Source organism: Cnephaeus nilssonii (genome assembly GCF_951640355.1).
Source record: "Cnephaeus nilssonii genome assembly, chromosome: 10".
NCBI lineage: Eukaryota > Metazoa > Chordata > Mammalia > Chiroptera > Vespertilionidae > Cnephaeus > Cnephaeus nilssonii.
Genome location: NC_137081.1, coordinates 43,657,107 through 43,669,907, shown reverse-complemented (window position 1 = coordinate 43,669,907; position 12,801 = coordinate 43,657,107). Strand labels below are relative to the sequence as shown.

Below are 12,801 nucleotides of genomic sequence, written 5' to 3'. Positions count from 1 at the left end.
TGGAGATTCTGCCTCAATATGAAAATGAACAGATTTATTTAATAGGCCTTTTCCACTACTACTCATTTTGTGAAATATTTTTAGATTAATGCAAAGATAATAAAATGTTGATTCTCTGTGAAAGTAATATATTACAAGGGCCAGTTGGGTCTTCTGAAGATTAAATGGGCATGTTATACAACTGTGTGGCATAGAGAATGTCCAGGATTTAGAACCAGAAAACCTAGGTTTGGGTCTCAGGCACCTGTAAGCTATCTGACCTGGGATAAGGCAAATAAACCTCTGTAAGCCTGTCTCCTTCCTTAAAAATGAGGATAATAATATCTGCCCCCACCTCAAATGAGATAAGTAAATAAGAAAGAACTCTATAAAGTTATGTTAGTTCTATTTAGTTATGGGCTTACTAATCTATGAGAACATGAAACTATATACTTACAGTTTATGTCTAAATTAAGATACAGCAATATTTATTAAATATTTAGCACTATTGTACTGAGCCACTTCTCAGGCCCTTATACCATACATACCTTGACAAATTTACATTATTAATGCAGCTCTAAAGAGAAACTTCTTGCTTTTATTTCCAAAGTCTTTATTTTAATGCTTGGTTCATTCTTAATTTTAAATTTCAATAACCTTAAAGGAACACCTATCTAGTTTCTGACTATTTACAGCTCAGTTATATAAGAGCCTAGTTTTTCCTCTCATAAACCTCCTGCTTTACTCATGGTTATTTAATTTTACGGTATACCTCTGTTTCTAGTAAAAGAGATGGAGGAGGGTCAAAGGAGGAGAAAGATGAAAAGTATAGTCCACCAAAATCCTTTTGGTGCCAGTAATGAGATAATCTGGGGGGATGGGGGCAGGTTAAAAGTACATGATAAGAAATTTGAAAGTTAATGGTAAATTTCAATTGTCCATTTTGTTAAGTTTTTTATAGTCTCTGTTCAGAAGCTACATCATCAGAAAGGCCTTTACTGACCCCCTACCTCAAGTAGCACCTTCTCATTCCTATCCCTCTATAATACTATTTTACTTATTTTTATGGCCCTTGCCATTATTTTAATTTTCCATTAAAATGTACAAGAATGTTGTTCACAGGTATATTCCAGCAGCTAGCACAGTCACTGGTTCATAACAGGTCCCTATGGATGAACAAATGAATGAATGACTAGATCTGTAATATTCAGGTCCTCACATTATAATATATGATCAAAGCACAACCTAAACTTTAATTTAAAAATAAAAATATAAACAAGTAGTTACTAAATGTACATTTTCTTTTTTTTAAATGTCAGTTTTTGTACTTTATTTAAATATATTTTTATTGATTTCAGAGAGGAAGGGGAGGTAGAGAGAGATAGAAGCACCAATGATGAGAGAGTCATTGATTGGCTGCCTCCTGCACACCCCCAACTGGGGATTGAGCCCACAACCCGAGCATGTGCCCTTGACCGGAATCGAACCCGGGACCCTTCAGTCTGCAGGCCGACACTCTATCCACTGAGCCAAAACAGCTAGGGCAAAATGTACATTTTCTTAGTGGCAGAGTATTCCAGGGGGAAAAAAAAAAAAAGATGTTTCAAGATATCTCAACACCCCAAACTGGTATGTTTATTGTTTCATCAGGAAAACATACACACATAGAAACATAAAATTAGATTGCTTAAAGAGTTAGAAAGATGAAGAAGGAAAAGTTGGAAAGGTGAAAAACCCCTCACTGTTTTTGTTCTTAAACAAAAAAATAACTTCAACTAAAGTACATTGACATTTTGAAGAATACCTAAAAAATGAGCTTTAATGTAAAATAATATACATTCTAGATGGTAAGAAAAATAAGGGATGAAAAAAGTCACTCATAAAATTCCACTGCTAACATTTAGTAATGACTTTTTATACAGACATATACCTATCTCTTTTACATAATTTAAATCAGAATCTGATCTCTTCTGGAAATTATACTTCTTTCAGATATGACTATTGAGAAGAAAAAGAATACTATTAGAAAGAAAATTCACAAAGTTTATTTGGATATGACCATTTGTTTTAGGTAGACCTTTCAAGAACTCAAACTCTGAAGTTAAGGAAAAATATAATTCATCCTAAATTAAGATATAGCTAAGAAAAAAGTATAAAATATTTCTTAGATATAAGAGTATCTATCACTAACAAATGCTTAAATTAAAAGGGTTACATTCTGGTACCTTCTAAAACACTTGAATTTTTTAGAAACTTGAAAAATATAAAATAACTTACCTATAGGATATCCCAATGCAAAGTCATTACTTTGTGTAGCAAAAATAGGGAATAGTCCAGCTTTGCTAAATCGACTACTAGGACTGGCAACTAATAAGGTTAATACACATACAGTGAAAAATACAGAAGCTTTGGCAATTAAGATGCTATATAGGAAAGACCAATCCACATTGGAAAAATTAAGTACAACCATATTTTTGAATAATAAAGCTGGAAGTGCAAATCTGGAGACAAAATTTCCCAGTCCTTTGGCCTGTGTTGATGTTATGACATTGGTCCTTCCTGCTATATAACCACAAAAGACTATACCAAAGCATTCTAGTAAGGCTGGAAAAAGCCTTGTTATTGACATTGAAGATGAGTCATTAGTGGAATTAAATCCATGCATTACTGTTGAAGACAAAGTCGTGGTCATATTGACTGCAATGGTTAAGTTCTTGGCAGGTAAATCAGAAAAAGAATTCATTTTCTTTCACCCTCCAACTCCAACCAGATCTCTGGAAAGAAGGAAGAAAGATTCAGTGTGACAATCAGTAGGAAGAATTCTAATTGAAAGGATACATTGGCAAACCTAGACTTATTAAATGGCCAAATAAGTAACACATACTTTTCTTCAACTACCATCAGAGAAAAATGCAAGTTAATAAAAGGGCGGCGGGGGTATGGGGAGTGTTTCCTCACTAACAGTAACCTCTTTACTTTCAAAGGTGGGTCAGTGCAAAATATTTATGTTGCTGTCCTATATTCAATATCAGACCTGAGTAATACAGCTGCAGTGGTGCCCCAGGGTCCTTTCCAGTGGTCCACCCTTGAGCTCCACCTACTGATTAAGAGCATGGAGCTCACAGAGTCTCTGCTGAATATTCACCTGCATTCAACTTCTCCAGAAATTTCAGAAATTCTCAGGGTTACGTCAAGGAGACACACTAGACAGAAGGGGCCTTTCCAGGCTGTGGCCATACTTGACTACAGGATAGGAAGAAGGGTATAGCAGAGTATCACTTATCAAGTTTACATATTTTAGGTATCACTTTCATCATCTGTATAATAGTACCCACCTAATAGAAACTTGATATTATTCAAGTAACTTCCTTACAATCACATCTGGAACAAAGTAATCCCTTAACCAAAGTTAAATATAATTTTGGTAGCATATTAAGAGAATGAAACAAAAAATGATGGCATTCCACCAACCTACTCTTAGTTCCTTTTATACCAGCCACACATTGGCCTTCTTGAAAGTCCCAGTCCCTTTGTGCTACATGGACTTTGCACATGCAGTTAACTCTAAAATGTTCTCTTCTCTACCCACCCACCACTCCCTACATACTAACACCTACTCATCCTCTAAATCATATAGTCCAGGAGTTGCTTCTATCAGGTAGTAACTCTAACGCCACAGCCAGGCCACGATTCTTTCTCAAATATAATCATGTTCATTACCTTTAGGCCACTTTTCTCATTTTGTAATTATACTATGCATTAGAGTGGCTATTTGTTTTATGTCTATCTCCTTTGGTAGACTTTAAGCGCTACAGAAACAGAGTCTGTGCATGTTTTTGCTTATTGTTATGTTCCTACCACCTAAAATAGTGCATGGCACACAAGAGACTCCATATGTGTTTATTTACTTCATTTTTTAGTGAATCAATGTTCTCTTTTAGGAACTATCTAGTTCATGGACATAAATCTCTCTTTCTTTTTTTTTTTTTTTTGGATGATATTCTAAGTTTTTCAATATAATAATAGGCCCAAGACCACACAATGTGTTCTAAAATGTTCTAAAGCTGTTCATTAAATGTTAAAGAACACAAATGTGTTGTAAAATGTTCTAAAGATGTTCAAAAAATGCTACAGCAAGGAATGCTAATATTATAACCAGACTCCTCTCTGTTGCCAGGGACACATGAGCATGACGTTTAGACAACTGCAACTAATCAGCTCTTATTAGTAATTTGAAATTAACATTGCAACAACTGCCAATTTATAAGTAATTATTCTGGGTTAATCATCTAAAGTGACCTTATATAAGGTATAAAGTAGAAAAGCTCATTTCCAAAATGTACAGGTTAAGTTCTCAAACACCTACATCACATTAAAAAGACCCTGGTGGCAGGCCAGAGACCAGCAATAACTGATACTCAGCGGTGTGAACGAGATAATTTTCTCTGTGCTACCCTGGTATAAACAGAACCATTTAAAAACTTACATTTAATCTGGATCAGGACAAGTATTTTTCTACCGGGATTAGACAGGAGTGGTCAATATACACAAAACCTACAATATTCACATACCTGAAGTTTAGCAAGTCAGCGTCCAATTATATCCTGGGAAAGCTACTGGTTGGTACAGGTACCCATAGTTGAAGTAGGAGCTGGTAAACAATTAAGCAAAGGTGTTAAAACATTTGGAGCCATTAAAAGTCAGTGCTAAAGAATAAGGTGATGGCCCAAACTGGTTTGGCTCAGTGGATAGAGCATCAGCCTTCGGACTCAAGGGTTCCAGGTTCGATTCCGGTCAAGGGCATGTACCTTGGTTTCGGGCACATCCCCAGTAGGGAGTGTGCAGGAGGAAGCTGATTGATGTTTCTAACTCTCTATCCCTCTCCTTCCCTCTCTGTAAAAAAAAAAAATCAATAATATATATATATTTTTAAAAAGAATAAGGTGATAAAGTAGCCCAGTCTTCTGTTATTTTTTTCAAAGTTCCCTATATGTATTTCTTTGCCTGGAGTATTAATAACTGATACTGCTCACTAACCCTTATTTGTACCACACTCACATTATCAATGCATTTCAATAGTTTTTAAACCAATAGTTTTAACTAAACTAACAGTTTTTCAGTGAAAAGAGTCAAAAAGACATGAACTCAATTTTGGACCTTATCTCTTATCAACTTTTTGGGCAAGTTACCTAGCCTCTCAGAAGCTTAGCTTCTTAAACTATAAAATTAGAGTAAAAATCTCCTTAGAAGAATATTGTGAGGATTGGAGATTTTATACTAAGCTTATCATAGTTTATCACAAAGTAGGACCTCAAGAAATAGTATCTTTGACCCAGTGATCCCACTCCTGGGAATATATCCTAAGAATCCTGAAACAACAATCAGAAAGAATATACACACCCCTATGTTCATAGCAGTGTTATTTACAATAGCCAATATTTGAGACCAGTCCAAGTGCCCATCAGTAGAGAAGTGGGTATAAATACTGTGGTATATTTACACAATGGATTACTATGCGGCTCTAAAAAAGAAGGAACTCTTATCTTTTGCGACAGCATGGATGGACCTGGAGATTATTATGCTCAGTGAAATAAACCAGACAGAGAAAGATAAATGCCATATGATCTCACTTATATGTGGGATCTAATGAACAAAATAAACTAACGAACAAAATAGAACCAGGGTCATGGATACATGGAACAGACTGCCAGAGTTCAGAAGTAAGGGAAATGGGGGGGGGGGGGGGTGGGTGTTGTATGAAAGAAGGTGGATATTAGCCAAAGAACACATATGCATAGCCCATGGAGACAGACAACAGTGTGGTGAAGGCCAGGGGAGGGGAAGGGAGAGGGGGGCTGGGTGAAGGTGGGTCAAGGGGGTGGGGGGATGGAGGACATCTGTAATAGTGCCAATACATTTTATAAAATGGTAGCAATTGCTATTAGGAGCTGTAGTCCTAATAATAAGAAGAATAATAACAAATTAAATATTGGTATACTGTATTATCCTATTCCAGTTCTTCAAACAATATTTGGAATTAAAGATCCTTCAACTAAAATAGAGGGACAGGATGGGTCATAAGTTTTTTCCGTTTTTATTTTATACCAAACAATTAAGAGGAGTTCAATTTAATTTAGTTTGATCTTAAATAGTTGTTAGCAGGAAAGGGAGAGCTCTTCATTTTTCTCAAGGTGATGGTCAAATAGTTGTAGTGATGTCCAGGTTTAACTCTCAGTTAGTTGAAAATTAAGAGAAAAACTGAAAAGTAATTTTTCCCTGAGGTTTCTTTCAATGTTCCTCAACATTATAAAAGGAATACCCGCTAGTTGAGGGGAAATCAAAATAACTAAAAAGGACTCACAAAGTTTTATCTTATTTTAATTCCCCCCACCCGCCCCCATGGGAGGAAAATGTGCTTTCTAAAGCATTCTTTTAAAATAAACAGGAACCACAGTAATGGGAGTTTTTTTAAAAAGTTACATCCAGTTTTTTTCATCTCATTTAAACAAAGCTTATTGTGCAACAAACACACTGACCGGTCAGTAAAAGGGGCAGCGGCGGACAAATGCTACATACAAACCACTTCAGGCTCCTGCACACACCTGGTATTTTGTTTAGATAACACCAGAAAACCACTGACATTTTAGTTGATAGTAAGTACAAGTCGGGAAGACGGTTTCCTGATTCATTTCAAAGAGGAAGCTTTACACGCTCAGGCTGTCCCCCATCCCCTTTATCCCATGGAAAAGCAGAATAGTGTGGTCCTATCAAAGCACCCTTCAACAGCCACAGCCACCCCATCCGCCGCTGGTTGGGAGCCCAATGCCCTTCCTAGAGACCCAGCGTGGGGAGCACTGAGCCCCGCTCTTCCCGGTAGACTTTGGCCCTCCAACATAAGGGTGTGGAGAGCCGCTGACCATATAGGCCGCCAGAAAGCAGCTACCACCCGATGCCCGCCGGGCAGCAGGAGGAGGGGAAAGGCAGCTGGGGTCTGCGGCTGGGATAACCAGTTGGCCCTTCACTTTCCCCTGGGCATGGGCGTCACAACGTCCCAGTACCTGACAGGCTCTGAAAGGGGGTGAGGGAGAACCTTTGGGGCAACTCTCCGAGAAGGTCCCAGGAGGGCAGACACCGAGGGCGCCCCTTGGGATAAAGGGAAGAATCCGGGAATGACAGGGTGGAAGGAGGTGCTCCTCGAGCTAGGGGATGGCGATGCTGTCACCAGAAGGGACAAGCCAGCCGCCCCTTCCCCTACGTAAGCCTCCCCGGGTGGCTCCCCACGACCTAAAGGCGGGCGCTGCGGGGCAGAGGCGGGCGCGCACAGGCAGTGGGCTTCGGGCCTGGGAGCCGAAGGCTGGGCGCTGCCCACCTTACTCAGACCCAGCGGGCGGGGGCTCCGGGGGCCCATCTCACCTGCTACGTCTGCAGCCCCGGGGCCGCGAGGAGAAGGGAGTCGGTGCTCGCGGGGGCCGAGCAGGGAGGAAATCACCGTCATCGCCTACGCACAGCGCCCCTCGCCGAGAGCTGCGGGCGGCCGGCGGCAGGAGCTCAGTCACGTTCCACGAAAGTGAGGTACAGAGAAGCGGTGGCGGGGTCAGCTCCTCCCGGGCCGGCCCGGCGGCCCCGCCCCGCCTTCAGGCCCCGCCCCCTCCGGGCCCCACCCCGCTCAAGGCCCCGCCCCCTTCGCCGCGAGCGTCCTAGCGTCCCAGCCTCCGGGCCCACCCTCATGCTCCGCCCCTGCCTCCGGGACGCGGAGGCACTAGACTCAGGAGGCGGGACTTCCGGCCGCCCGGCTCCCGCAAGATGGCGGCCGCCGCGGGTAATCCTCGTCTCGTGTTTTCCTAAACTCAGCTTCAGAGGCCTTTAGCCTTTCCCTCTAACCCCAGCGTCGTGTGATCCGCCAGTTCCTCTCTTTGTTAACCTAGCCATATTTGTAGCACAGAGTTTAAACGCGCGGATTTAAATAAGAATCAGACCTGGTTCAGAATCCTCTTTCCCAAGGCAGTGTGACCTTGACTTTGCTAAATCAGAGATTTAAGTGTCTGTGAAGCTTTAGCACTGTGCTTAATTTAGAATAAGCTCCCAGCCCCTGTCTGCGTGTGTTTATATTTTGAGGGGAACAACATGCATGCCCCCTTGGTCTGCCAAGAGGAAACTGGCTGTATATTGGTGGAAAACTTCCAGAGCTGCTTGAAATGAAGGGGTCCCAGTTAGGGCAGATCCTCCAATAGCACCTTTTCTTTCACGTGGTTTGTTATGAAATGTTGATGAAATTGCAAGAACTTAACTCTTGTTTATATTAATTTGCCCATGGTAAAATTGGTTTCGTTATGTGTTGTTTCCTTGCAGTTCCAAGAACCTATCCATAATGTTAGGTGAACACTTACTGTATAGAACTCCACTTTGAAACCAGAAGGAATCCTGTATTTGAGTTAGTCATTTGGAAGGAAAATTATTTCAAACTTAAAAATATGTATAACCTGATCCCACTTAATGTCTCCACCAGCATCTGTCCTTTGTAAAGCCTCTAGTTTGCGTTGCATCTTTAACTTTCTTGTCTTGCAACTTCAGTGTCTTCCTATCATCTTGGTGGTTTTGGTGTAAAGATACAAGAATGTAACTTGAAAAATTACAGTAAGCTAAGTGTTGACTGAAATGTTGTGGGCAGTGGGAAGGACACCAGATGTTAGACCTGTGGCATCTGACCAAACCTTGGTTCAGCAGCCTAGGTACTTGAGTTCTGGCTAGGAAAGAATTCAGAGCCAAGACTCAAACTATAAGTGGTCGGCAAACTGTGGCTCGCGAGCCACATGCGGCTCTTTGGCCCCTTGAGTGTGGCTCTTCCACAAAATACCACGGCCTGGGCGAGTATTTTGAAGAAGTGGCGTTAGGAGAAGTTTAAGTTTAAAAAATTTGGCTCTCGAAAGAAATTTCAATCGTTGTACTGTTGATATTTGGCTCTGTTGACTAATGAGTTTGCCGACCACTGCAATAAGAGAACATTTATTTATAAAATCACAGAGGTAGGAGAAGTAATTCATAGAAGAAATGGGCTTAGGAAACAAGTAATAGAGGCAGAGGAAGGGGGCCCTTGGAGCTTGGGAGTGAGGAAGGTAATGGTAAGTGCCTGGGGGAACCAGAAAGGCATGGGGTGCTCCCCAAAGGGAGAGCAACTGGGTCCATCCTAAGGGTTTTAAGGATGAAGTTTTTAGGGGAGGTCCCAGGGGAAGATTCAATAGAATATTCAGCAGTTTTCCAGGTATGTCCTTTCAGGGTTGTGGTTCCTATTGATAGATTGGCTGGCACCAGGACAGGGGGTCATTATTCAATGCAGCTGGTCCTGAGGTCAACCATGGCATTGCTTGTCTGGTTTTGTGGCTTTTCTGGCCTGGAGCTGAAATACAACTGAAGCCTAGATGTTATTTCTAGGGATGAAAGGTCAGGGGGTCCAAACTGCATGACCAGTGCTATGCTAGGGGAGGAAAGGTCACCCTAGGGCGGCACCCAGGGCTTTTCAAACTGGTGACCTTCTGTATCTGGTCCATCATCCTTGCTCTGCTCCTGTCTGTCTATTATAAAAGGATCTGAAAACTAAGCAGGGAAAAAATGGTCAGAAACTGAAACTAGAAAAGTTATGCATTCTGCTCCTGTTCTCACTTCACCTTTGTTTCCAATTGTTAGAAAGAAAACCAGAGGCCAAAAATGAAGTCACTTATGCTGGGCCACAATCACTAAACTGGGGCTAATACTTAACATAATCACAGTTTCAGCTTCTAATTTTTAAAAAATAATTATGAATGTAATAAATAATTATAAAATACAGGATGGGGCAAAAGTAGGCTTACAGTTATTCATATGAACAATAATACAATAATTAAAATATTACAAGAATAAACTCTGTTTGATGTACTCACAACTGTAAATATTTTTGCTCCACCTCTATTCACGTAAATTAGAAAGGAATGAAGTAAAAATCAACACCTATTGATAACATTTTACTATGTAATTTTTTCTGTGTATATAAGACTATTTAAGAAAAATAACATCACACAATAGGCATGATTTTTCTACACATGACTTTTAGCAGCATCCTATATAATAAATGCCTAATATGCTCAGTGTCTGGTCGTCTGGTTGTCTGGTCGTCCATTCACCAATCAAAGTGTAATACGCTAATGATATGCTAAGGCTGCTCAACTGCTCACTATGATGTGCACTGACCACCAGGGGGCAGATACTCTGACTGGTAGGTTAGCTTGCTGCTGGGATCTGGCCGATCAGGACTGAGCAAGATGGGCTGGACATGCCCTGGAGCCCTCCCGTGGTACAACCTCCCATGTCCCTCCCTGGCTCCAATCATGCACTGGTGGAGTCCCTCGGCCTGGCCTGCACCCTCTCGCAATCCAGGCTGAGAACCCCCCACCCCCTGAGTGCATGAATTTCGTGCACCGGGCCTCTAGTTTTCCATTAATAATATATAATTAACTTTTATCCATAAATATGGGTCTATATCGTAATTTTTAATACTGACCCTATTGAAATTTGAGGATAATCTTCTTTGAAAAAGTAGGAACTCTAAGCCATTCATAAAGTCTTAATAAAAGATGAGTAAATAAGAGGAAGATAAAATAGTACAAATGATTAGAGTGATTTAAAAGGTGTTATTTGACTATGTCTAGGGCTTGCTTTCTCAGTACATGTACTTAAATTGAATAGGTCTAATATGATTTCAAGTTTCTTTAAAATTATTTAGTTTCTTTAAACTCCCATCTCCTTCTCAATAGCACCAATTTCTCTTTAGGAATCCATAAAGCTTCAGAGAAGTTGACTTCACTCTGCCTTCAGAGGTGACACAGCCTAGGTATCCAGTACATTTTGTCCCTTTGGACTCCAAGATTGAGTCAGAGTGGGCATTGGCTCTAAGGCAGTTTGATACAATGACTCTTAGGATTTTTGCTGAGAATGCTGAGGTTCTCTGTCCTGTTAGACAAGAGGAAGATGCTGGACCATGAGAGGAACCAGTCTTAGAATGATGCAGACACACAAGAAGGCATGGCAGAGAGAAGTAAATATATGGATCCTTGATGACAAATTGAGTTGTAGAATCAAGTTGCACCTGAAGCCAGTCAGCCTGTGGACTTCTCATTCATGTGAGCCAATCCATTTTTTAAAATTTTTTTCTTTTTGTGCCTTGCTTTTTATTTTTCTTTATTGATTAAGGTATTACATATGTGTCCTTATCCCCCCCATTATCCCCCCCCCCCCATCTCATGCCCTCACTCGCCTGGTGTCTGTGTCCATTGGTTAGGCTTATATGCATGCATACAAGTCCTTTGGTTGATCTCTCCCCCTTACCTCCACCCTCCCCTACCTTCCCCCTGAGGTTTGATGGTCTGATTGATGCTTCTCTGTCTCTGGATCTGTTTTTGTTCATCAGTTTATGTTGTTCATTATATTCCACAAATGAGTGAGATCATGTGATATTTATCTTTTTCTGACTGGCTTATTTCGCTTAGCATAATGCTCTCCAGTTCCATCCATGCTGTTGCAAATGGTAAGAATTCCTTCTTTTTTACAACAGCATAGTATTCCATTGTGTAGATTTACCACAGTTTTTTAATCCACTCATCTGCTGATGGTTACTGAGGCTGTTTCCAAATCTTAGCTATGGTAAATTGTGCTGCTATGAACATATGTGTGCATATATCCTTTCTGATTGGTGTTTCTGTTTTCTTGGGATATATTCCTAGAAGTGGGATCACTAGGTCAAATGGGAGTTTCATTTTTAGTTTTTTGAGGAAACTCCATACTATTCTCCACAGTGGCTGCACCAGTCTGCATTCCCACCAGCGGTGCACAAGGGTTCCTGTTTCTCCACATCCTTGTCATTTGTTGATTTGTTGATGATAGCTATTCTGACAGGTGTGAGATGGTACTGCATTGTCATTTTGATTTGCATCTCTCGGATGATTAGTAATATAAAAAGCTTCTGTATAGCAAAAGAAACCATCAACAAAATAACAAGAAAGCCCACTGCATGGGAGAACATATTTGCCAATGTTATCACTGATAAGGGTTTAATCTCCAACATTTACAGGGAACTCATACAACTTAACAAAAGGAAGATAAACAACCCAATCAAAAAATGGGCAATGGACCTAAATAGATATTTTTTGAAAGAGTACATAAGGAAGGCCCTTAAGAGACACATGAAAACATGCTCAAAGTCACTAATCATTTGAGAGATACAAATCAAAATGACAATGCAGTACCATCTCACACCTGTCAGAGTGGCTATCATCAACAAAGCCAATCCATTTTTAAAAAAACTTTTATGAGTTTATTTGAGTCAAACTGACAGTTGCTGGGAAGTAAAATCTCAACAGATTGAGAAAATGCTCCAGAGGTTTTTGCAGCTTATTTTATACCTTAGAATAAAAGGAAGAGATTAAGGAGGGTTACATGAAATCCATTGGTGGGAGATTAAGGGGGTGGGAGTATAGGAAGGGGGGAATCTCTGGGATTGGATAAAAAAATAAACTGAGGGACACATCCTTCTTTTACATTGGTGGGTATAGGATGGTTAATAATTAGCATTTACAGCACATAGATGACATGTGAGAAACGAGATAATAATGAAGGCTTCTGTGCTCTGGTGCTCTGGTTGTGCCTTGAGGGATCTGGAAAAAGAGATTACTCTGACATTTCAAAGGTATGTTATATTCAATGCAAAAAGACACTAGATAGTCTCAGTTAAGATAAAGATTGACCATTGTTAACACCTTAAGCGCCCAGTCAGTCACTGGTGAGTGACACTGTACT

The 12,801-nt window shown here is 40.4% G+C and overlaps 2 protein-coding genes across 3 annotated transcripts in view; one reads left to right on the top strand and one right to left on the bottom strand.

The window, feature by feature from the left end:
- The window catches only part of GPR155 (G protein-coupled receptor 155), a 45,021-nt gene extending 37,429 nt beyond the window's left edge, over positions 1 to 7,592 (bottom strand). For both annotated transcript variants that reach the window (XM_079782384.1, XM_079782385.1), the window contains exons 1-3: positions 7,393 to 7,592; positions 4,551 to 4,630; positions 2,257 to 2,753 (exon numbers count right to left, since the gene is read on the bottom strand). In XM_079782384.1, the coding sequence (XP_079638510.1) occupies positions 2,257 to 2,722 (466 nt within the window). In that variant the 5' untranslated portion in view covers positions 2,723 to 2,753; positions 4,551 to 4,630; positions 7,393 to 7,592. The remainder of the gene's footprint in view (positions 1 to 2,256; positions 2,754 to 4,550; positions 4,631 to 7,392) is intronic.
- Positions 7,593 to 7,734: 142 nt separating this feature from the next.
- The window catches only part of LOC307106173 (uncharacterized protein), an 82,861-nt gene continuing 77,794 nt past the window's right edge, over positions 7,735 to 12,801 (top strand). Inside the window, exon 1 of the mRNA XM_079782406.1 lies at positions 7,735 to 7,798. The gene's annotated coding sequence lies outside the window, so the exon portion shown is untranslated. The remainder of the gene's footprint in view (positions 7,799 to 12,801) is intronic.